The sequence below is a fragment of the Scylla paramamosain genome, chromosome 30, assembly GCF_035594125.1.
Source record: "Scylla paramamosain isolate STU-SP2022 chromosome 30, ASM3559412v1, whole genome shotgun sequence".
NCBI classification, from domain to species: Eukaryota; Metazoa; Arthropoda; class Malacostraca; order Decapoda; family Portunidae; genus Scylla; species Scylla paramamosain.
Genome location: NC_087180.1, coordinates 5,265,890 through 5,289,875, shown reverse-complemented (window position 1 = coordinate 5,289,875; position 23,986 = coordinate 5,265,890). Strand labels below are relative to the sequence as shown.

The window sequence follows — 23,986 nt, the reverse complement described above, 5'->3', positions numbered from 1 at the left end:
CCCGTAGAGGTTATGATTTAGGTAGTATAGTTTACCTGTCCCGACACGGCCTCCGCAGAGTTTTGGTCACTATGCGGTCACTGGCGGAGAGTGAGTGTTCCAAGACGAACTTAATACTTAGGTCACACATCCTCAGCCTGGCACCACCACTACATCTCATATTCAGCTTTGCATCGCCCACAAAACTCTTGAACTCCTCTTACTCAACCTAAGCCTTCGCCTCATACTTGACTCATGCTTGCAAATGTTTTAATGAGCAGCCATATACCGCTCCGCCTAACCTGTTTCGCTTCATGTCATCGTCACTGTCTCACAGCCTTGCCTGGGATGACTTGCATCGTCACGTAACTCAGTGGAAACTGTCCTCGCCTACCTTTCGATGGGCGTACATTCGAATCCCACTTAGGTCGCCAAGAATTTTTCAGTGACAGTAGTTGGTTACGGTCTCCTCTTATGCAGGGAGATATGGGTACGTGTGTTGTGTCTCAACTTTATCCATAGATCGATCTCTATGAGCTTTGGAGTCCTTCCGGAGGACAACAGGTGCCGGTCTAATAGATAAAGACCAAGACTGTCTTTAATTAAACACACACGCACAACTTACTTGACAGTGGCCTCAAGACGGTAGTGAAAAAGTATCTATCAGCGACGAAATGGTCTGTTCGGTGGAAGGGGGAGCGGAGGGAAAGAATGGCTTCACACACACACACACACAGACACACACACACACACACACACACACACACACACACACACACACACACAGAGAGAGAGAGAGAGAGAGAGAGAGAGAGAGAGAGAGAGAGAGAGAGAGAGAGAGAGAGAGAGAGAGAGAGAGAGAGAGAGAGAGAGAGAGATTGCCATCAATAACATACATTTATTGCTTGTGTACGTTGTTAATAGTGGTAGGTATTCCTAAGGAAAAACATACCGCTTCTATGGTTTCAGTGTCGACGGGTAGGTTGCCAGAGTACGATGTTGCAACTTTCAGTCCCGTGACCACGGCTATAGTGACAGTGGTAGTAGCAGTACTGGCAGAAGAGATGTAATCAACTTTATAGATATTTTAATGTTGCTTGATTTTTCGTCGCTTCGAGTCAATAGGTGACCTCACAACACGGAAATTATTCTAGATGTCAGTGTAGACGAGAGATACCGACAGTTAATCTCAAACTGAAGCTGAGAAAATAAGAACAATAAATAAATTAATAAATAAAATGTAAGTTAATAGAAAATAAAGCAAGAATTATTTGAAGTATTTGACGATATTTTTATGTATATTATTTTATTTTCAGTCCTTCAGTTTTCATTTCAACGATTACTGAAGTTGGAGGAAGGAAGGAAAAAGACGAGGAAGTGAGAGAGAGAGAGAGAGAGAGAGAGAGAGAGAGAGAGAGAGAGAGAGAGAGAGAGAGATGGACGTTTCTCTCTCTCTCTCTCTCTCTCTCTCTCTCTCTCTCTCTCTCTCTCTCTCTCTCTCTCTCTCTCTCTCTCTCTCTCTCACACACACACACACACACACACACACACACACACACACACACACACACACACACACACACACACACACACACACACACACACACACACACACACACACACACACACACACACACACACACACACACACACACACACACATCCCGCCCTTATACTAATCTCCCTCATGTCAGCACGTATACCAAGCTTGCTCCACTTCGCACAGATTTATCAACACGTTACCTTGTCTTCTTTCTTTCTTTATTTCCTTTTCCTCTAACGCTGCGGATACATTGTTGTCACGAGCGTATGCCATCATTGCCGTCTTCCTTCCTTGCCTTTTTGCCATTTCGGCTATCCATTTACTTGTCTCCAACTCTTCACTCGGTTCCTCAAACTTGTAATTCTTTCAGTAACTCGTTCTTAGTTACTCATTTCTCGCCAGCTTATTCGTAAAAAATCTTGGTGTTATTTTATCCCCACAAACTAGATCTTGCATCAACTCTTACCTTCCAGTTCCTCTTCATCCACTCGTCTCATCAACTCGTTCCTCTGAGCTCGTCCCTCCCCTTCAGCCGAATAGAATCAGGTGTATCATGTTTCCATAAACAGGGTCGGTCTCCAGGCGTTCTGGGACAGGTCTGGCAGGTGTTGAAGGGGCTGACGGAGGCTCCGACGAAAGCGAGGACAGGTTTGGCATAACTAGAGTTGATGTAGTAACAAGAAAACATTACGTAGTTTTCTTTGAAAACTAAGAACTTGTAAAAGTAACGAGAGCGGTAATACACTAACTTAAGGAGGTGTTTTTTTGACTGCTATTTCACACATATTTCTCTAATTACTAATCACCGAGACATTTATTTTTATTTTATAATGACCTCCAAACATTGTACTTCCTAGAAATTGCAAAACGTATTATTTTTATTCCCTTCTTTCTTCTACTGAAGGTGCTTATAAAGATTCCATGCGTTGCTTTTAGTGCTGTGAATTGTTGCACATCGCAATAAAAGGATAAAAAGATGCACATGCAGAATGATCCCTTGAGAACAATGAAATGCGTCCCCTTGCATCGCGTGGTCCTCCAAGCAGTGGGACTTAGGTTGCCACTACGGCGGAGGGCAACGTAAGTAGTTGGTGTAGTGACGTAATATGCAATTGCGTTGTTCAGCTTTAAGGTGAGCTGTGAAGGACGGTGTTGGTGAGGGTGGTCGTGGTAGTGAGGATCGTCGTCGTCGTGAAAGTGTCCGCCAGTGGTGGTAGAGAGTACTTGTCGCAGGAGGGGTAGTGGTGGTGGTGAGGAGGACGGTGACTAGTGGTGGTGATGCAGTGGTACACTCTTTTCCTCATCCCACTACATCTACTTGCCACGCCCGCCCCCCTTCCCCCACACACACACTCACTTTCAGAAACGAGTGACAGATATACACCAAGCAAGTGAGCAAGGGAAGGGTTTCCTTTTCGTCAATTTTTTTTTTTTTTTTTTTTTTTTGTGCTTATATTTAATTTCCTTTTCACCGAAGTCTTTCAACCACCGCGTCGCATCCACTCACTGCCAGCCATTCATCTATAAACGTGTCACATTCCTGATTACCATGCTCTCACAGAGCACCGACAAGGCGTCAAGCACCACCACCACCACCACTATCACCATTCAATATTCTTTATAACTTTTGTCGTTCCCCATAGTTACCTCAGCTGTCACCATCACTACTGTGTGTGTGTGTGTGTGTGTGTGTGTGTGTGAGAGAGAGAGAGAGAGAGAGAGAGAATTTTGCAAAGGCTTTCCCACGATCTCTTCTCTGCTCCTGAAGTGAAAAAAAAAATTTCTCTCTCTCTCTCTCTCTCTCTCTCTCTCTCTCTCTCTCTCTCTCTCTCTCTCTCTCTCTCTCTCTCTCTCTCTCTCTCTCTCTCTCTCTCTCTCTCTCTCTCTCTCTCCCCCCCCTCCCTCCCTCCCTCCCTCCCTCACCTACAAACGCCCACTAACTGAGTAATCACCTTGCAATCTCTCTCTCTCTCTCTCTCTCTCTCTCTCTCTCTCTCTCTCTCTCTCTCTCTCTCTCTCTCTCTCTCTCTCTCTCTCTCTCTCTCTCTCTCTCTCTCTCATTTGATTTTCTTCTTGTAGAAAGTGTTTGTTTTTATTTTTATTAATATTTGTTGTCAGAGATTTGGCCGGTAAAGAGGTGTGAGTGGATGAATATTCTCTCTCTCTCTCTCTCTCTCTCTCTCTCTCTCTCTCTCTCTCTCTCTCTCTCTCTCTCTCTCTCTCTCTCTCTCTCTCTCTCTCTCTCTCTCTCTCTCTCTCTCTCTCTCTCTCTCTCTCTCTCTCTCTCTCTAAGCGCCTCTTGAATACTTACCTATTTTAGACGCCACTTCAAAGTTCGGCACACTGATATACAACCCGGATTTATGGGATCTAAATTAGCGAAAGTGACGTCATCAGGCCGCGTGTTTGCAGCATTGCATCGACGCTAATCATGGACCACATTCTGGAACATTTCTGTTTTACATCGTTAATTTTTCAACATGTTCAAGTGAAAGCCACTGCGGTTTTTCAAGAGTATTTTCGTGATTTTGTCTATAAATTAAAAAGGACACAATAATCAACGGAAGTAAAAAAATGTATATAATCTCTCGAGAATCATCATGTCTGTGGCCTTTGAAAAAGGTCTTGAAGAACAAAGCGTTTTACAGTACTGTTCCTGCGTCACGATCTCGAAACTCATTGTTTGTATTATTTCATGTTTTTTTTTCTATTTATTTATTTACATATTTCCATTTTATTTATTTTCATATTTACTTATTATTTTAGTATTACATTTTTTTTTATGTTAATACTGGAAAATTAGACACGATCGCGTTTTCCCTTTTAAATGTTTTTTTTTTTTAGAAGTACATATACTGTTTTTTTTCTAATTCTCTCTCTCTCTCTCTCTCTCTCTCTCTCTCTCTCTCTCTCTCTCTCTCTCTCTCTCTCTCTCTCTCTCTCTCTCTCTCTCTCTCTCTCTCTCTCTCTCTCTCTCTCTCTCTCTCTCTCTCTCTCTCTCTCTCTCTCTCTCTCGTGTGTGTGTGTGTGTGTGTGTGTGTGTGTGTGTGTGTGTGTGTGTGTGTCGGCAGGATATTATGTAATTTAAGTTTTCCGACGAATATCTGTCAAGCAATTACTATATTCTCGCAAGGTTAGTTCATAGAAATAGGGAGCTTGCTCGCTAGAAACAAACAGGACATGTGACGGGAGTAGAGCAAAAGGAAGGGATAGCTCGACTTTTTTTTTTTTTAGTGGGTGTGTGTATTCCTTTATGTGTACATTTTGTCTTTAGGGAGGCTTGCCGTTCCTCTTCGATTGTTGGGGAGTCGTTGATTCGACCTGATTGACACGCAGCATCGATCGAGGCGAGGCAGGCCGGTGGCACAGTGTATTATGGGGCTGGGGAGTGGGGCAAGGGACGAGTGTTGGCACGGGACTACAAACAGGGAAGACCTGCCTTCGTTTAGCATCGTGTAGCTTCCTTCTTCCCTCTCTCCATCCATCCATCTATTCATCTACTCGTCACATCATCCCTCCCACGAATCAGTAATCTATTCCTCATGATGATTGCTGGAGGTGGGTGGATGGGTGCAGAATGTGTGGTAGAGAGGTTTCTCGGATGACAACGAGTTTGGTGATAGCTGGGTTGGCACAAGTCCCGGAGTGTGCGTGGAGGGGTGAACGAAGGGGAGGGAGAGTTAGGAGGAGAATGGTGTGTGCGGGAGGGTGTAAGAGGAGGGAGAGTGCGCAGCGTCGGGGCACGCGGGGGCAGTGTCTTGGGTTGCCTGCTGACAGTGGCCGATAGTGTGAGTGGCGGTGTGAGGGGAAAGTGACGGTCGTGAGGAGCCGAGGCTGTGCCGGGTAGACCGAGTGACGCTGAGAACCCTTGTGTGTTTGTGTGTGTGTGTGTGTGCTACCTGGCCAGTACACCAGCTCTTTGCCACATAGAGCACATACTCCATGTTACTGTAACTAAACGGTCCACCGTCATTTTCACCACTTTTGCAACTTCAGTTCCTTCTCCTGTAGTAGCTTACCACCTCCATCCTCACTACCACACTACCACTGCCTTCAGCACCATTATCACACGTACACCTTTTTCTAGCCTATTGCCACACTACCACTGCCATCAGCACCACTGTAACACGTACACCGTTTTCTAGCCTACAAGGCACCACCACAAACATCATACGATCGCTGGGCAAGAAAAGTGGCCGTCATGCCTCTCCTGACGAGACTCAAGTCACCAAGCAGATCATCCAGCAAAACTAGATCGACGGATGGTGTCAAGAGGTATATGCGCCCCTTCCTCTCCCTCCCCTTCTCCCTCCTGTGGAACGATAGGCGCCGCGGTGACGGGTTGAACTAATACGTACAGTAGAGGTATTAGGGGTGGAGTGGAGACTGTAGGACTGATACTCAGGATCTTTACAGATAGAATGAGGCGGAGACAGAAGTACTTATGAGTACTATGGGCAGGACAAGACTGAAAAATTGTACATAGGTTAAGAGGAATTGTATTCTCAAAAGATCGGGCGTCTGATCTCGACAACTTAGTGAAAGCTATTGTTTTTTTTTTTTTTTTTTTTTGCGGTGGGGGGTATTTTAACAAATCTTTTGTGCTCAATGACCAAAATAAAAAGAAATACATAAGAACCCGATTAATCATTCGTGATCTTTGAAAAATAGTTCTTTCGAGACCCTAAACTGTTTCAAAAATACAAGATTCATTACTAGAAGAATAAAACAGCTTGAAGGCTGAGGCAGTTTAAGGTGATGCACGTGTGAATGAGTGTTGGTACCAGTTTACGAATTTATTTGAAGGAAGTTTGAAGACCTACAACTTTGTTTTTTTTTTCATTCATTTATATATTTATTAAGTTTATCTATTACATATTAATACTTTATATATATATATATATATATATATATATATATATATATATATATATATATATATATATATATATATATATATATATATATATATATATATATATATATATATATATATATATATATATATATATATATATACACAATTATTTTTTCTTTGTGAAGTAGCCCCAAAAGTAAGACGAAGAATAGAGTCGGTTGCGTCACGTGTTTCCTTAGTTACGCAGTTTTATACCAGTGCAGACTAATCCACTCATGACGGTGGGACATATAGACAAGTTTAACTAGGGTGTGTGTACATAGGGGACGGAGGACGTGCGAGGTTGGCAGAGTGAGCAGCGAGACAAGAGGTGCGAGAACCACCTAGAGAATAGAAGCCGACACTCCCTTAGCTCCACCAGGCCACAAAAACAAACATTTATTTCTGCAAGTCTCCCCTCCATCTCTCCACTCTTACCCCTCACGCTGCCAGCCGCATAGGAGGCACCAAGACCAATATATGATTTTGCATACAGAGTAAAGCTGAAATAAATTTATTTATTCGATGAGATGAATAGAATGAAAAAAAGTAGTTTTATATTGAATGGCGGGGTGGCGAAGTGGTAGTGCGAGTTGATGAGAGTATAAGGTGATGGGACGACTTTTTCAGGATGCTGGGTGATGGGAGCGGGTGGTGAGTATAGGGTGGGTGCGGGGTGGCGAGAGAGAGCAAAGTGTGGTGTGATGAAGCCGGGTGATGGAGGGGTATGGGGTGATTGTGCAGGATGGTGGATGTTTGTATGGGAGAGAGATAGAGTGAGTTAGTAGAGATAGTGGAAGTATCGCGTGAATTGGTGGGTCTGTGGGATGATGGGACGGGTGTGTGTGGATGGTTGGGTGGTGTGGTGGAATGGTAAAGGCGTCGGGTTGATGGAATGAAGGTGTGGAGTGATGAAGGGTGAGGTGTTAAGTGAGGTGATGCAGCCAGTTAGTATGTAGGGTGATGGGGCTGGAGTGGGTCAGGCCGTTCGCCAGCTAACGAGGAAGAGGAGTGCTGATTGGACTGGTTATTGTCCACTGTAGACGTCCGGTCCTCGTCAGGTGTGGCCTGGCTGCTTTGTTGTCCTTTCTGTGAGAGAGAGAGAGAGAGAGAGAGAGAGAGAGAGAGAGAGAGAGAGAGAGAGAGAGAGAGAGAGAGAGAGAGAGAGAGAGAGAGAGTTACAACACTTAACAAAGTTTTCTCTAACGAACGAAAACAAGGAACGAAGAAGTGGCATTGGAAATACTGGGTTCATATAAACTATGCGTGTGCAGCCACAATTGGGGCTTAACGGCTGTCCCTAGCTGAACGGTAACCCTAGGTGAGAAGTGAGCCTAAGAATAAAACAGTCATCAGTCAATCCTGAAAGCAACAGTGTTTTTACCGCTTCTCGCCCAGGCCTGTTGCAACCGTCCAGCCCACTCCATTGTAAGCTTTTTGGTATTGGATTTCAACATCGGTAATGGAGGATCCAAGGTGGTTGTAGGTTGTAGGTTTGTGGCTCTAACCCTCCTTCCCAACGCTGAGGCAGCCTGTCTTTGGATGTCAAGAGTAGTCTGTGTTTGTAGGTGTTCGTAGTGCCGTGGGTAATATACCCACGTACGTATGAATGTCATGGATGTCACCAGCACGGTGATGTTTATTTTGCCCGGTCCGCAAGGGTCTGCGGGAAAAAAAAAATTATATATATATATATATATATATATATATATATATATATATATATATATATATATATATATATATATATATATATATATGTTACAGTCAATACCTGAATCCAGACAATTTGTAAAGTGTAAAGTTATTTTTTCAGGCAATTTGTGAACTGCCTAACCTAACCTAACCTAACCTAACCTAACCTAACCTAACCTAACCTAACCTAACCTAACCTAACCAGGCAGTTCACAAATTGCCTGAAAAAATAAGTCACTTTACAAATTGTCTGGATTCAGGTATTGACTGTAACATATATATATATATATGATCTCACGAGGCTGCTGTAGACGATGATCTCTTTCAACACTGAGTGCATTTCATCTCTTGGCGGGAGCAGACTCCTCCCTGCACATTCTCGTATGGGTCGATGGCATGTCAGACATTCTCATCTCAAGGAGCTTGAATAGTTTTCTAGCGTTATTTTTTTTCATGATTGTTGTTTTGAGGACTTAACTCGTTAGTCTCGGCTTGAAAACAATTAGTGATACATAACAAGTTGCTTTTTTCTTGTGAGCGGAGCGAAATTATTTTCAGGTGGGTGAATCGGCCGTGTTGTGAGTGGCCCGACCTGCCCGTTGAGCTATCTACAAGCTTATATCTCCAGTATTACAAGGCCGATCGCAGCGAAACTCATGCTATTTGATAGAACTAGTCTTTTAGTTGTATTTGATATAGATTTCATCACTTATGTCTGGTGAGGTTGATGGGTAGCTTGCAAAAGGTGAATGTGTCTCGCATATGGTTTCTCAATAACTGTCCATTTGATAATGAAATTTGATGTGTTATGCACATTTCATGTGTAGTATATAATTGAACATGCCAAATCTGAGTTTGCATTTTGCATATGCAAACATCTCATACAAACTCATGAACTAATAAACTGATCAAGCTAAAGTTTTATAAGAAATATGGGCGAATATGAAGACATGAATGAGAATAAGAAAGAAATTCAGATTACTTTTGTGCATGTGCTAATCACAGGATTAAACTTAAAAGAAATGCGCTCACTGTTCTGCAGTTTTAACTATTCTTCAGTTTTACTTTTGTTTTAGCGAAACCGAAAACGTACCCATTAGACGCAGAATTTAATTCTATGAAATGCTGTATAGAACAGAGCTTCGTCCTTGGCAGAATTTTGAGTACAGCGACTTGAAGGGTCCTGCTGGGTGTCCCTGAACGTATCACTTTTTAAATAACATCGTCAGCTTTTGTATTTCTTTTTGTGTTTATTGATTTCTAATCATATGGCACAGCACAGCTTTCATGTTTCAAAATGAGACCACAATAAGTCTCCTATGATTAATAATAGGCTTGCTAGAAATTATATAATAAGTAAAGATGCTGGGTCTATTTGAGAATTTTTCACCTATTTAGTGTGATCTCGGTAAAACAAGACACAACCTTAGATGCAGATTAAATGTAGTATCAACTGCTACGTATAACAGACCGTCGACTGCAGAATAGTTTTAAGTGCTAGTGAGCTAAGATCGGTTAGTTGTCTAGCAAGGCGCTGCTAAATGTTCTTGGTACTTATTGTGCACTGGCTGTGTAGCAACGATCGTTCCTGTCATATTACTCTTCCTAACCTCTTTCATCCTTCCATTCCCTTTCTTTTCTTTCGTTTTCCTTCCTTTCTACACATTTTTTTTTCTTTCACGTCATCTCTCTTCAGTTCCCCTCTCCACTTCCCTCACATTTCCCGTCTCTCCGCGCTTCTCAAGACAAAACCGCCTAACGCTTGAGAGCGATGTCCACTGAGCATTTACGTTACAACACTTAACAAGAGACTATTTTGAACTACTGAATGGAAGCCAGATACTTCAACCTTTATTCAGATAGAACTACTTTACTTTGAGTAGTGCCTGACTTATTTGATGAGAAAGAACAAAGTATTTTTTTCTATACATGTAGGTTAAAAGGGTCATGTGCGATAGAAGAAAGCAGGTAGTGAAGAGCAGTACTGAAAGCATTTCAGTTAGAGGAAAGATGCCATTGATATGTTTAATTAGTACGAACAAAGTGACTTGATTACAGGGAAGGACCAGTAAGGCGAGTGTCAGGATAACAAATGGTGCGCGCTGCGTGAGAGAGAGAGAGAGAGAGAGAGAGAGAGAGAGAGAGAGAGAGAGAGAATATGGGCATGGTGTACACAGTTGCATTAACTTATACCAGTAATCATCAAGCCTATGGCAGCGCGTGAGTCGTCAGAAAATAAGCCTCGGTGTGACTAACTAGTAGACCAGCAGGAGGAGCTGGTTTATCGAACATGGCTCGTCATCCCTCGGGACTCTGTAATACCATTGTTATCAGGTTCTCGTTACTATTTTTACTTTTATGCTGCACCTGCCTCTCATTTCTCACTGCTGCTGCTGCTGCTGCTGCTGCTGTGGCGTTGTTAAAGCTACGGGCGAGCTTTCAAACTTATTGGAGTGTACCTGTGTATCGCAGTCCTGGGTTTTATCGCATCTTCGTGCATACCTTAAACGTTGGCAAAAATCAATGAAATACTTCATGGCAGTGAGTGAGTGTTTGATTCAGCAGGGGAGCAGCGCCCGCCGAGTGGTCTTAGCAAGGCATGGAGTTGACTGGTGGCGCTGACTATTGCCTTAACTTGGCTTCCGTAACCTTGGTGTCTCGTAGTTGCTGCCTAGCGCCCTTAAAGTCAAGTAATTAGGAGCCCGCCAGAGGGCGTGGGAAGCCGTGGAGGGTTTCGGGGAACAGGAAAAGAAGCGTGGTAAGGGTGCTGCCATGTTTCGAGAACTACGGAGAAAGTCTCTCCAGCTGGAGCGAGGCGCCCTCGACAAGTTCAGATCGGAACGGCGAGGCTCTCTTACTGACAAGACTGAGAAGCCTACACCGCCTACCACCCACCACCACGCCCACCACCACCACCACCACCATCACCACCACCTCCACCATCCTCATCATCCACACCACGACAAGTCTGAACGACGGGGATCTCTCGTAGCCAGGTGCTAACCCCTTCTATCTCTCTGCCTCAAGACATCCATGGACTGTTCCCGTCCCTCCCTCCTCCTTTCCTGCCCTGCTCAGTACACCGCACTTAGGATGTGTTGCTCCCTCCCTACCGTCCATTCTTTCTCTCCAGAAACGCTCTTGAGATGTTTTCCACATGTTCATTAAAAACAAGGGAGTCGTAAAGTCACGAGAGAGAGGGGAGGAGGGGAAAGGCTGTTTTCCACTTCAACACGATTGCAGCAGCAGGAAGCGACGTGTTGTTGTGGTTGATGCTTCATCCCTCTTCAGCCTTCCTCACTAGTATTATTTTACGAGTTGCTTCACGAGTACTATGTCTTCTCACCAACTTTACCTTTCTTAACGTCTGCTCATGCTACACTTAAAAAGTTACTACCGCAGATTTCCTTGTTCCCATACTTTTTTTTTTTCTTCTTCCTCCTCCCTTCCCCTCTCGTTGCCCTCCCTCCTTTCTCAATATTATACCATGTCTTTTGGAATTTGCTGTTGTTGCCACATCGATCACAGCCTCACGTCTCGGCCTGTCACACTGGGTGGGGAGAGTGAAGGGAGTCACCTGCGCTGCTAGGCAACCAGGTGACTCGGGTATGGTGGCACACACACACACACACACACACACACACACACACACACACACCGTTCAGTGAAGTTTTTTGAGGCATTGATCTGATGTTACTGAACATATGAGGCATATCTGATGTTACTGAACAAACGAAACGAATAGTGTTTTCACCTATGTATATATATTTCAGCCTCAATGATAGCCACAACACCACCATCAGTAGTACCAGCATATCAACAGCAGTACGAGCAGCAGCAGCAGCAATAGTAGTAGTAGTAGTAGTAGTAGTAGTAGTAGTAGTATTACAGTAGAAGTAGCACAGTAGTACAGTAGAAACGGTAGCACAGTAATATGCGCGTGTGAATATTGTCAGCATTATATTACGATGAAAGCAAGAAGTACATCCTCATCACTAGCAGGACCTCCTCCCTTAGGCAGCCGCTTCGTCAAGAACATTATGAAGCGTGTTAAAGCTGTCCCTCCCACCTCTACCCTCAGCTCCCTGTTGCCGCCTCTTCCCGCCACACATGGCAAATCCCTCACATCACTGCACCGCCTAACTAATACTCCTGGTAAAAATAATAACATTGAAGGCACCAGGGCGGAAACATTCATGTTGTTGCAGAAACACATTTTGGTTAGCCAAAATGTGCCTGTGACGTCTGTGTAATGAAAGGAATGACGTCACGTGCTGAATGACGCACATAACACGAGCTGCCATCGTTGAGAGGATGACAAAGCGTGCAGAACGCTAATACACAGCTGCGTGTCACATTATGCCCACGAACTTTGCCCAGTCGGGGGGGGGGGGGGTCTTTTTCTCCTCCCTTCTTCCCATGAAACATGTTACATGTAAAGGATTAATATCGAGATGGGGTGTTTCTTGCAAAGTAATCCTATTAATCTTTATGTGCATAGGGTTTGTGAACTCGGAGACGTCGTGATTTTTAGCTATTTACTTCGAGGGCAGAGGCGTGTGACGAATACTCGCACACCGTGGAGGCTGATGTGGTATTGATATTTTTTTTCCGTCTCTCTCCAATGAGGCAGACGATGTTTGTCTCATATTTTGCGGTGCATTTTACAATCGTTTGCGAGTAAGACTGGTGCAATGTTGTAAAGCTCAGTGTAATAGATAGGCCTGGAGTGCCCGAGACTGTATAGACTGAGAGATATAGTTCCATCTGCCAGTGCGAAACTGAAACAAAAATTCAGAATAATAGACGAAATGAAGCATCTGAGGGTTGCGGCTGCAGTGTGGTCGATGACGTCATGTTGACGTCAGTCCGCCCACCATCTGTCATTGGTCGGCTAGGGTCCGCGAGACGATGTTGTTGGGCGGATAGGCTTTGTTGCCACTGGAGAGCCATGGGGCGCCGGGGGCGACGCCATGAGGTGGCTAAGCTCGAAGGCTGCTGAAAAGGGTTAGAACGGATGCAAAGCCTTGCTCTGGAAACATCTTTCTTACTGACTGGTTAAATTATTAAGTGCTTTATTTATTTATTTATTATTTATTTATTTATTTATTTATTTATTTATTTACTTATTTGTATTAATGGCCTGCGACTTTTCTTGAGCTAGGAATAAGAAAGACAAGGTATTTATCGGACACTAGCGAAGATCCCTTTCCAACGTTATTCTCTCCCTCTTTATCAGAAAGGGCATTTAAATAGAACTTTCTCACTATGTACTCTCAGACTATGTACTCTCAGGTTTGAGTGATGAGTGCCTGCAGCTTTCCGTTCGTGATTTGTAGGTTTTCTAATATTACTGATTGATCACGCTGTGTGTCTGGTTTCCACAACGCATTCTCTACCTGAGCATTTCAGGTTTTCATTCCAGCTTTCCCAGAGTCATCTCAGCCGGGAATTACGTGTTCGTTACCAACACTACAAATAAAATAATGTTTTTACTTTTACTTATTTATTTCGGCCAATATTGCCTTTAATTCATTACTCTATTTCATTTGATTTTTTTATTCTTCATGTAAGCTTGTAAATTGATATTTACTCATTTTAAGAAAGCATCTGTGAGCAAGGCAGCAAAGAAGAGGAAAATTGCGAGTTAAAAGTAGTGCATAAACAAAAACAGTTTGCGACAGGTTTCATCATTAAAAAGAGAGAGAGAGAGAGAGAGAGAGAGAGAGAGAGAGAGAGAGAGAGAGAGAGAGAGATAACGAATAAAATTAGTCGGCGAAAAATCTAAGGAGAAAATCTGCCTTTTTAAAAGATAAATAGTAAATAAAATAATGTAACACCCCCATCCGACACACCAGAGGACACTAATCTAACTTTACCTAAATTGGGAGGCTTTGCCAATCCCCTGGACTCCACTAAAGACACTAACACAATGTTACCTAACCAGGGGAACTTCTATCCCTGGAAACCCCCAAGGGCACTATCCTAATTTTTTACCTGATCAGCCCCAACCTACCTTAACCTAACCTATCCCTATGAGGCATACCTAGGAACAGAAAGGTAACATTAACCTGATTGTTTATAAGTGGAGGGTCCAGCAACAGATGTGTCCATACTGTTGTGGTGAATCTATGAAGTTGACTCAAAAGTTGTCACTACTGTACTCACCATATAATTGTCCTCTCTCTCTCTCTCTCTCTCTCTCTCTCTCTCTCTCTCTCTCTCTCTCTCTCTCTCTCTCTCTCTCTCTCTCTCTCTCTCTCTCTCTCTCTGGTTCATTTTAGTGATGCTTAGTTCACTAAGAATTAGCAGGGATGTGGAAACACAAGGTTACTAGAGTTTCTGTGTACTTACAAGATTTACACATGGCCCTGTTCAGTGGCGAGACTGCCAACCGAACAAGCCACACACCTGAGCACCGCCATCACCACTTTGCTGGCACTGTGGACATTTTATTATCTTATTATCTTATCAAGTAACAAATTTATTACTTTAAAAGAAAAGTTATAATTAAAGTAATGGTAATACTATGTCATAGATAATGAAGAAAATATGTACTATCTCTTATTCATATATCCCTCTCTACATCCTCCATATTAAGTAAACCTACCTAATATCCACATTTGCCTGACCTCAGGATGCACAGACCAGGCAGAGAGGAGGAAAATCTTATACAATAGTAATAACAAAAACTAGCTCTAACAATACGCTTCACAACTGCCATTTAAAAATTTAGTTCTTATGCTTCACAAGTCCTGCAAAATCTAAAAATTCAATCTAACTGGTTATGCTACCTGATGCTTAGGTTTATCTCATTTCAACTGTTTCACTTGCAACTCATTTTTGAAGAAGATTAACTAACAATGGACAACAAGAATTGCAGCTTTGCTAGGTAAACATGGTGCAAGATGGGAGAGGTAACCTACAGTTAGATACAGTAGGGTACATTTTATGTTATTATGAAAGAAGTGTTTGCAACAGTACATAACTTTGTGCGCTGCACATCTATTGTGAATATTCTAAAAATGAAAGAATTATAACACAACCTGATCAATGAACAAAAGGAAATATTACTCTTTATTTATTTAATGTATATTATTTATTTATCTTTATTTCTTTTGGCAGATGGTTCCGCCACATCCAGGAGGCACAGGAGGCATACACGGCAAGAGAAGGGAGGAACCGCCGCGCACACCCACATACGCCCCTGCAGGATCCTGATGACTCCACGCCTCCATCCTCAGATGCTCTCAGAGAGTAAGTTCACAGTGGCCTTGTATTGTGCTAAATATTTTCATCCACCGACTATTCTTTGCCACTCAGTGAGTCACACATATCATCCAAGTCTGTCTTCCAACTTGCCAAAAACTCCATCAATAGAAAATGTCAAAATATTTTTAGATCTAACTCCCTTCATGATTTCTGTCACTAGCCAAAAATATCTAATAACTGCTTTTTCATCCTTCCCTCCTCCATTTTAACCTGATGGCACCAATTCCATCTCATTTATCTCTATCTCTTAAATCCTTTCCAAAAACACTATATTGGATGATTCAAGGTTTGTTCCTCCCTCTCCTCCACCCTCCAACTATTTTGTTACCCATTAAGATCCTTCACAGTGATATTTTCCATGCCCTTGCTTGCCTTGACTCTTGGAAGGCTTATGGACCTGATGAAGTTTCCTATTCTTCTCTGAAACTGTGCCTCCATGCTTGTACCTTGCTTTGCCAAACTCTTCTAACTCTGTATATCAACATCTACCTTTCCATCTTGCTGGAAGTGCCTACATTCAGCCCATTCCCGAAAAGGGTGACCATTCTAATTACTCATATTACTGCCCTGTTGCTTTAATTTCTTGCCTCTCTCTAAAGTTTTTGAACCTATTCTCAATAGGAAGATTCTTAAACGGCAATCATTTCACAACCTTTTGTCTGATTACCATTATGGGTTTTGTCATGGCCACTTTACTGTTGATCTTCTGGCTTTCCTTTCTGAGTCTTGGTCATTCTCTTTTAGGGATTTCAATGAAACTTTTGCTGTTGCCTTAGACATATCAAAAGCTTTTGATAGTCAGGCATATGGCTTTGATTTCCAAACTATCCTCCTATGGCTTCTATCCTCTCTAACACTGAGGGAAACCTCAGAGTGCCTGACTTCTGATCTCACAAATTTTTGTTTTTATTGGGGCAGAGCAAAATTAGTATTGTTCAAAATTAGTATTGTTTGTGGTTTTATGGCCTCCTTGGCCAAGGCTGGTAGTGACATTTCAGGTGAGGTTGATGAGTCAGTACAAAGATGGGGTGTTGGAGGATATTTAGCCTTTTCAAAAGAGAGGCTGGAGGCTTGTTGCTGATATTTTTTGGAGAGGACACACCTGATGTCATCTCACTGTTCAGTAATGCCAGTGGTGGTGTAAATGCTGTATTTTAGTTAGCTTTTAGTTATCTTTGGTGTTGATGTCATGCTTTGAATTTATAATTACTGTTAGAATATAGGAATGCATACAAAACATTTTGCTGAAAATGTTAAGTACTCACAGCATTAGGTGGTGCATCTGAGTGTGAAGTGGTTAAGGACTAGAGCAGTTTATTATTTACCCACCAGTGCAAAACATGAGTGAATAAACTTCCTTTCCAATAAATAATTAGCATTATCATTAAAAACATCAACACTTTATAGAGATCATTTGAGAAAATATTTATTTATTTATTTATTTATTTATATATTTATTTATTTATTTATTTATTTATTTATTTATTTATTTTTATTTTTTTCTCATTTTTTATGACATGCAGAATCATCATATTGATATCTATTAAAAAAATGTCCCATGAAATGTAAACCAGAACATGAAAGACTTAAATTATCCTCTGTGTGGTGTCAATCTCTGCATTATTGAGCTTGTGTTCTGTGATATGGGTGCTTACTTTATGCCAGTAGGTGTTTGTTAGATTTTGACAGTTTCTTTTGTTACATTCAGAATCATTTATGCATCTATGAGAATTGCTCATGTTTTAGTGGGAGATGCTTGTTTCAGTAAGGAGTACTTCTGTTTGTAAAAGGTGCTTCTCATGTCAGTGAGGGGTATTTCTGTCACAGTGTAGAATGCTTGTGGTGAAGTACAAAGTATCTGTGTTACTTTGGCAGAGGTCCTGCAGCACCCACTGTGAAGTTGTTATAAGTTGGTATATGTTAAAGTTCCACATAATTTTGCTAGAAATGGTGATTATGTAACAATGGGAGAGGTTACATTGTGAGGTTCTGGTGTTTCAGTGTTGATGATGGAGTGGAAGTAGATGGAGGAGAGGCTGCAGATACCACTGCTGAAAGCCTTGTGGATAGCAAGACTCAACAGGGAGCAGCAAAGTCCTCAGAGTCATCAGGAAGGATTGAAGAATCACCTGCTCCTGCCACCCCTGCCCAACCTCCAGCTTCACCTGAAACACTTGTTAAGAAGACAGGTAGGTCCATATCCTTGCTATGGCAATGCCATACCCCATGAGGTGTTTCTTTTCTTGCATTCATCTCGGCCATACATGAGAAGCAATCCCCTCTTATAGTGTTCCCTTGACTGGGTGCAGTTGGTTCTGGGTTTCAATGCTCTGCTTGTATGTAGGATACCCCTGGCACCTTGTGGTATTGAATCAAGGATATGTATTTTATTCTTCCCCTTTGGTAGTTCAGTAGCCATGATCCTTCCATTTTCACTATATCCCATTGCTCATTGTTGCATGGAGCCTTACCCCAGCACAGCACCAGAGGCCAGGGTGTGTGTGTGTGTGTGTGTGTGTGTGTGTCAGGGGCAATATAAGGCCATGGCACACCAAAAATCCAACTCTTTATACTTGAAATTACTGATTGCAATACTTCAGCTCCTTGACTATTTTCAGAGACACTAAGCATCAAATTATTTCCAGTATTGATAAGCCTCTTAAGTTGTAATGTATTGATCATATTGGCACTATGAACTGACCTCTTCTGTAATCTGCTGTAAGTAATGCACCTAGCTATTTAAATTTGACCATACCCTTGGCTTGCTGCATGGCGGGGGCTCAAGTGTGTAATGTTCAGCCTCTCACAATGGGATCTTCTGAGCTTGCACTGTGCACTCCAAAAACAAATATCCCATCTACTGTTCACCACTGGCACCTTCCTCCTATTGTAGTTCAGATAAAGGTTGAGCTTTCATCACTGCCTTCTTAATACTACTTGCATACATTTAGATCATATAGTAAATCATGGATGCCACTTAAACTGCTTGTTCCTTGGGTTGAGGAGATTGCCTGGTGGCTCCCTGCATTGTAGTGCATGGTAGTGGTGGCACCACCAAGTGTCTCCCATCCAATCATTACGAAGGCAGTGACCAGACAAGGGTGGTGGCAGTGCAAGTGGTGATGGTGAATGGTGCTGAGTGGTGATGGTGGTTGTTGTTGGGTAATGACAGCAGAGGCGGGCGGGTCAGGCAGCAGCGGCAGCGGCCCGGGCGGCCCCTCTCCCACGGCTGGCCGGAGCCCCGCCTCCGGCCGCCGGCTCCAGGAGGTCCAGATCATCCAGATCGTGGAGGGCCCAACGCTCATCCAGCCCTCGGAGGTGAAGGTTTCTCAGGGAGTGGTCCTCTCTGCTGAGCCGGTCCTCACCCCCATAGGTAAACTCTCTTCCTACTTTGTCTTCAGTTTGCTGATGAGAAAGAAACAGCAGAGGCGTGAGTTTGAGAGTTCCCTTTTTTGTAGTAATATGGATTTGTGCCAAAAAGTGAGGTGGTACCAGTAGAACCACTAAATTTGTGTTACATAGTGTAGCTGTCTGTTGTCCCCACAATCTGACGGAGGGGGTGCCGTGCCAAGTGAGCCATATGCCAATAAACCCTTGAGCATTAGTGTACTATATAATGAGTAAGTGGCCTCATGCCCTTTAGTCTTGGGTTGTTAGAAACATCCCCAGACCCAGGCTGCATCAGGAGCCTTAAGGAAGCTTCATGATTTACCTTTCAGTAATTCACATCCTCTGCCTTCATTTCTGGCTGACTTGCATGACTCTATGGCAGCCCTTCCTCCACTGCATCTTGGCATGGACTGGCAGTATAATATCCTTAAACTAACATTTATGGCACTTTGAATGATTTTTTTTTTTTCTTTTCTTAATTATAAGGACTATTTTGATATATATATATATATATATATATATATATATATATATATATATATATATATATATATATATATATATATATATATATATATATATATATATATATATATATATATATATATATATATATATATATATAAACTTCTTAGTAATACTCTTTGTAAGGAAGAACACTTAAGGCTTTGTGTGCCTGGATGGAGAATGTCTTCTTTTCTCCTTTGCTGTGGTGGCTCAAAAGTAATACACTAACCTTTTCTTTTATTTATTTATTTATTTATTTATTTATTTATTTATTTTATTTATTATTTTTTATTTTTTTTTTTTTGCTCTAAAAGAAACAGTTCTAGCTTAGAATATAAAAACTACATATACAAATAAAACTTTTATTCATGATTTCAAAAAAAATAATAGGCTGTTGCCTAGGAAAGTTATTTAATACCAGCTATATATTATATTAATATTTTATGTGCAAGCTAGGAAACAAGAATTATATGTTATGCCAGTATCCCTTTCCCTGTTACATTCAGCCTAAGGCTTTTTACAAGATGCAGAAGATATATGTGTGTGTGTGTGTTTATATATATATATATATATATATATATATATATATATATATATATATATATATATATATATATATATATATATATATATATATATATATATATATATATATATATATATATATATATATATATATATATGTGTATGTATGTATGTATGTATGTATGTGTGTGTATGTGCTGGATAAAAAGCCATTGTTAAGAGATTTGATATAATACTAAACTTAACATTTCCAGTATATGAAGTTTGAATCATTAGGACATAATGACTGATAGATCTTTGTATCAGTAAATGGTTAGTAGCAATAAATAATTTAAGTAGTATATAATATCTAAATATTTAAAACTATTTTAAAAGAATTTAGATTGAAAATATAAGAGGAAGCAGTCTTAAGTATATAAATAAGGAAGCATATTGAGCCTTGTCTACACACACACACACACACACACACACACACACACACACACACACTGTGTAGTGTAGCGGTTAGCACGCTCAGCTCACAATCAAGAAGGCCCAAGTTTGATTCCTGGGCAGAGTAAGACAGATGGGTGAGCATCTTAATATGTACCCCTTTTTCACTAAGCAAAAAGTAGATATGGGATGTAAGCCGATGGGGTTGTGACCTCACTGTCCCAGTATGTAGTATGTAAGTGGTCCGAGTTTTACTCAAAGATGGTCACTGTGATCCCTAAACCCTTACCATAATGGAACAGCTGGCTGGATGACAAGCAGATGACTGTAGGTGAATTATACTCACATAATAGAAAACTTGTAAGAAATCAACTTACTTTTTTAAGGTGTGTGTGTGTGTGTGTGTGTGTGTGTGTGTGTGTGTGTGTGTGTGTGTGTGTGTGTGTGTGTGTTACTTTCACTTTTTCATACATGTGAGTAGATTGTGTGTATTTAGATCTAAAAAACGCTTTCGACAAAGTTCCTCACAACACGTTATTATGGAAGCTAGAAAATATAGGAGGATTATATGGAAAAATTTAAAAAAACTGGATGGAAAGTTACTTAAAGGAAGAGAAATGAGTACAGTAGTAAAAGATGTTCTATCAAAATGGAAAAAAATAGATAATGGAATACCCCAAGGATCATGGCTGGCACTAGTACTTTTCCTGCTCAATATAAATGATATGCCTGCAGGAGCAAAGAGTTACATGAGCTTGTTTGCAGACAATACAAAATTGCAAAGACATTCAAGAAACAACAAAGACTACAAAATTCTACAAGAGGATTTTAATATAATCTGGGACCAGAGTAAGAAATGAGAGATGCAATTTAATGTCAAAAAAATGTTGTGAAAAAAAAGTGAAAGACAAAAATGGGCATATAAAATGGGAAATGAAGAAATAATAAAAGTACAAGAATAGAAACATCTGGGATTGATAATACAGGATAGTCAACATTCGGAGAAGCATGTAAAAAAAAATGTTTAGAGATACATATTGAATGGTGAGAAATATTGAACAGCATTCCGTTATATGGATAAAGATATGATAAAGATAATCACCACCATTGTTAGACAATATCTGTTATATCCTGCATCAGTGTGGTCTCTCCACAAGAAGAAACATGTAAAAAAACTAGAAAGTATACAAAGGATGGCAATGATGATTGTTCCAGAAGTGGAAGAATTAACACATGAAAACAGGTTAAAGGAAGTGAATCTGCCAACACTGGAACAAAAAAGAGAAAGGGGAGACTTAAGATTGATTTATAAGTTGTGGAATAGAGTGGAAGAAATTGATAATGAAAAACTGCTGCTAAGAGAAGTAGGAAATACCAGATACACATGAGACCACAGCAAAAAAACTAAGAAAAGGAAGGTGCTGAGAAATATAGAAGTTTGGAAACAAGCTCATTGAGGATGTAGTATCGGCAATGAGTTTACACAACTTCAAGGGAAAAACTGGACAATGTGGAGATGGGACCACTTGAGCGTAGCTCAGGCCCTTTAAATTACAGCTAGGTAAATACAACAAGGTAAACACACACACACACACACACACACACACACACACACACACACACACACACACACACACACACACATACATCTAAAGTTGTCAGGAGTGTCCTTCCCATCACAGCCTTGTCCCTCAGGATCACTACTATGGCGTCATCACTGCATTAAATGACATGTCATTGTTCAGTTGGATCTACTTCATATATAAGGCAGGGATGCTTGATAAGTTAGTTTAGACTTCTTTTGATCATGGTTTCACAAAAGTAGATAAATATATAAGCACGATATTGCTTCTGAATTATTAATTTAATTTTCTTTATCATTTGCCTAAATGTAAATATTAAAATTTAAAGTATTTGTTATGTATATATTTCATGATAATTAAACTAATGGTGGAGGTGCCTATATGGCTAGTCACTTATTCAGAACCATTGAATGTTTATTCATTATGATATAATCATGAAGCAGTCTGTAACATTTCTATAAGTACTGTAATATGTAAAACCTTTTGACTCATATGATTAGTATCAGTAACCTATCATTATAGTTATTAGTTATTCACAGTTCTGCAACAAGGTTGGTTGGTACTCACAGCAATGATTCGTAATGTTGCATTCAGTATTATGCTTATTTGCCATATGAATATAGCTTGATTATATTTGGTCTCTTTCAAAGCCTTTTTCATGGTCAGAAACTCCTTTCATCACATAAAGAGGATAACCACTTCACTTATCTTGCAGAATTGTTACGACGTAAAGATCTCAAGATCCGGCAGGCTCTGGAAGAAAAGCAACAGATCATTGCCAACATCCTGAACATTCCCTATGAGGACTTTGAGAGTGTGGTGGACATGGCAGGTGAGCCAGCAGTAGGCAACAAAGAGCCGAAGGAGCTGGTGTTGGCAGCAATGTTTCAGGCAAAGTGTTTACAAGAGAGCCTAAATGAAGCACTTAACCTCACTGAAGGGGACATTATAGCAGCAAGGGCTAACGAGGGGAAAGCTACTGGAACATCCTTGTACCAGGCCCCCATGACCAAACTCATGAACATTTCTGCCACACTGTCCCAGCAACTCTCTTCATTATTGGTGAGTAAAATCCTTGATACTAATCCACTCAACATGTTAGTACTACTTCAGAACTATTTCTTAGATTTCTTAACACAGTCTACTGGGTCATGTAAATACTCAGGATGTCGTGTTATAGTGCCTAGACATAGCATAAAGAAGTGTGATATAGGCCTGTTGAAAACAAGAAGAAACTTGAAAATACAAGTGGCATGGTACTAGGATTTGAGTTATTTGTTGAAGAGGGTGGAATTTGTATGTTGAGTTAACCAAAAGATAAGGTGAAAATGTGATGTTCTTGTGGGCCACTTGTTGCAGGACATTTCACTTGGATGGCAATGTCCATCTATAATATATTGCTCAGTTAAAAATAAAGTAGCTCTTATGGCAAGGAGTTACCAAGGTGTTGATAGCTGAGGTATTATTTGTATACTAGTGGTTGCAAAACTGTACCCTCTTTATTTACACATTTCGGTGTGACTTAACAGGTTCAGTTATTTCTCCTCTTGGGTAAATTCTACATACTCTAATTAGCATTTTATAAATCTCTTGTCATTCTTTTATTTAATGTAGACTACCCCATCTTTAATTTAACTTCATATAATATTTTTACTAAAATATCACAAGGATCCCTTGTAATACTTTTTGTAATACTTTAGCTAAAGACTATACAACTTAAAGGTAAAAATTCACATAAGTATCATGGTCATTAGCTTGAGCCTCATTATAAGTTTACAGTCTACTTATAAATCTATGTAATATATACCAGGCCAACAATCCCACATGGGGTGGCCCATACAAAGCACCACACACTTCTTAACCCCTTCCTTACTGATGAGTATGTAATGGAAAATTTCTTCTGAGGTACCATTGAATTATCTCTATAAATCATTGGTTGACTGACAATACACAGGGGTTCATTTTATCAGTTTGTATGATTTTGATGACTCCTAATGATATATTGACAAATTAGTACATTATCACAAGTCCTTGAAGACAATGGGAATGGTGTGCAGTGTGGTTGGTAATGCCACACAGTGTATGATTGACACATGTTGCAGTGTATCATTTTTATTTCTGTCTGAGAGCAAGTTCAAGTGTGAAGTGATTCTTGAAATAGAG

The 23,986-nt window shown here is 40.8% G+C and overlaps 1 protein-coding gene across 5 annotated transcripts in view; it reads left to right on the top strand.

Moving 5' to 3' along the window:
* The window catches only part of LOC135116179 (rho guanine nucleotide exchange factor 11-like), a 128,354-nt gene that overhangs the window by 77,367 nt on the left and 27,001 nt on the right, over positions 1 to 23,986 (top strand). For 3 of the 5 annotated variants that reach the window (XM_064033475.1, XM_064033472.1, XM_064033477.1), the window contains 4 exons: positions 15,240 to 15,371; positions 17,388 to 17,575; positions 18,559 to 18,759; positions 22,539 to 22,885. In XM_064033475.1, coding sequence (XP_063889545.1) covers positions 15,240 to 15,371; positions 17,388 to 17,575; positions 18,559 to 18,759; positions 22,539 to 22,885 — 868 coding nt within the window. The remainder of the gene's footprint in view (positions 1 to 15,239; positions 15,372 to 17,387; positions 17,576 to 18,558; positions 18,760 to 22,538; positions 22,886 to 23,986) is intronic. The other 2 variants (XM_064033474.1, XM_064033476.1) reach the window with 2 other exon arrangements.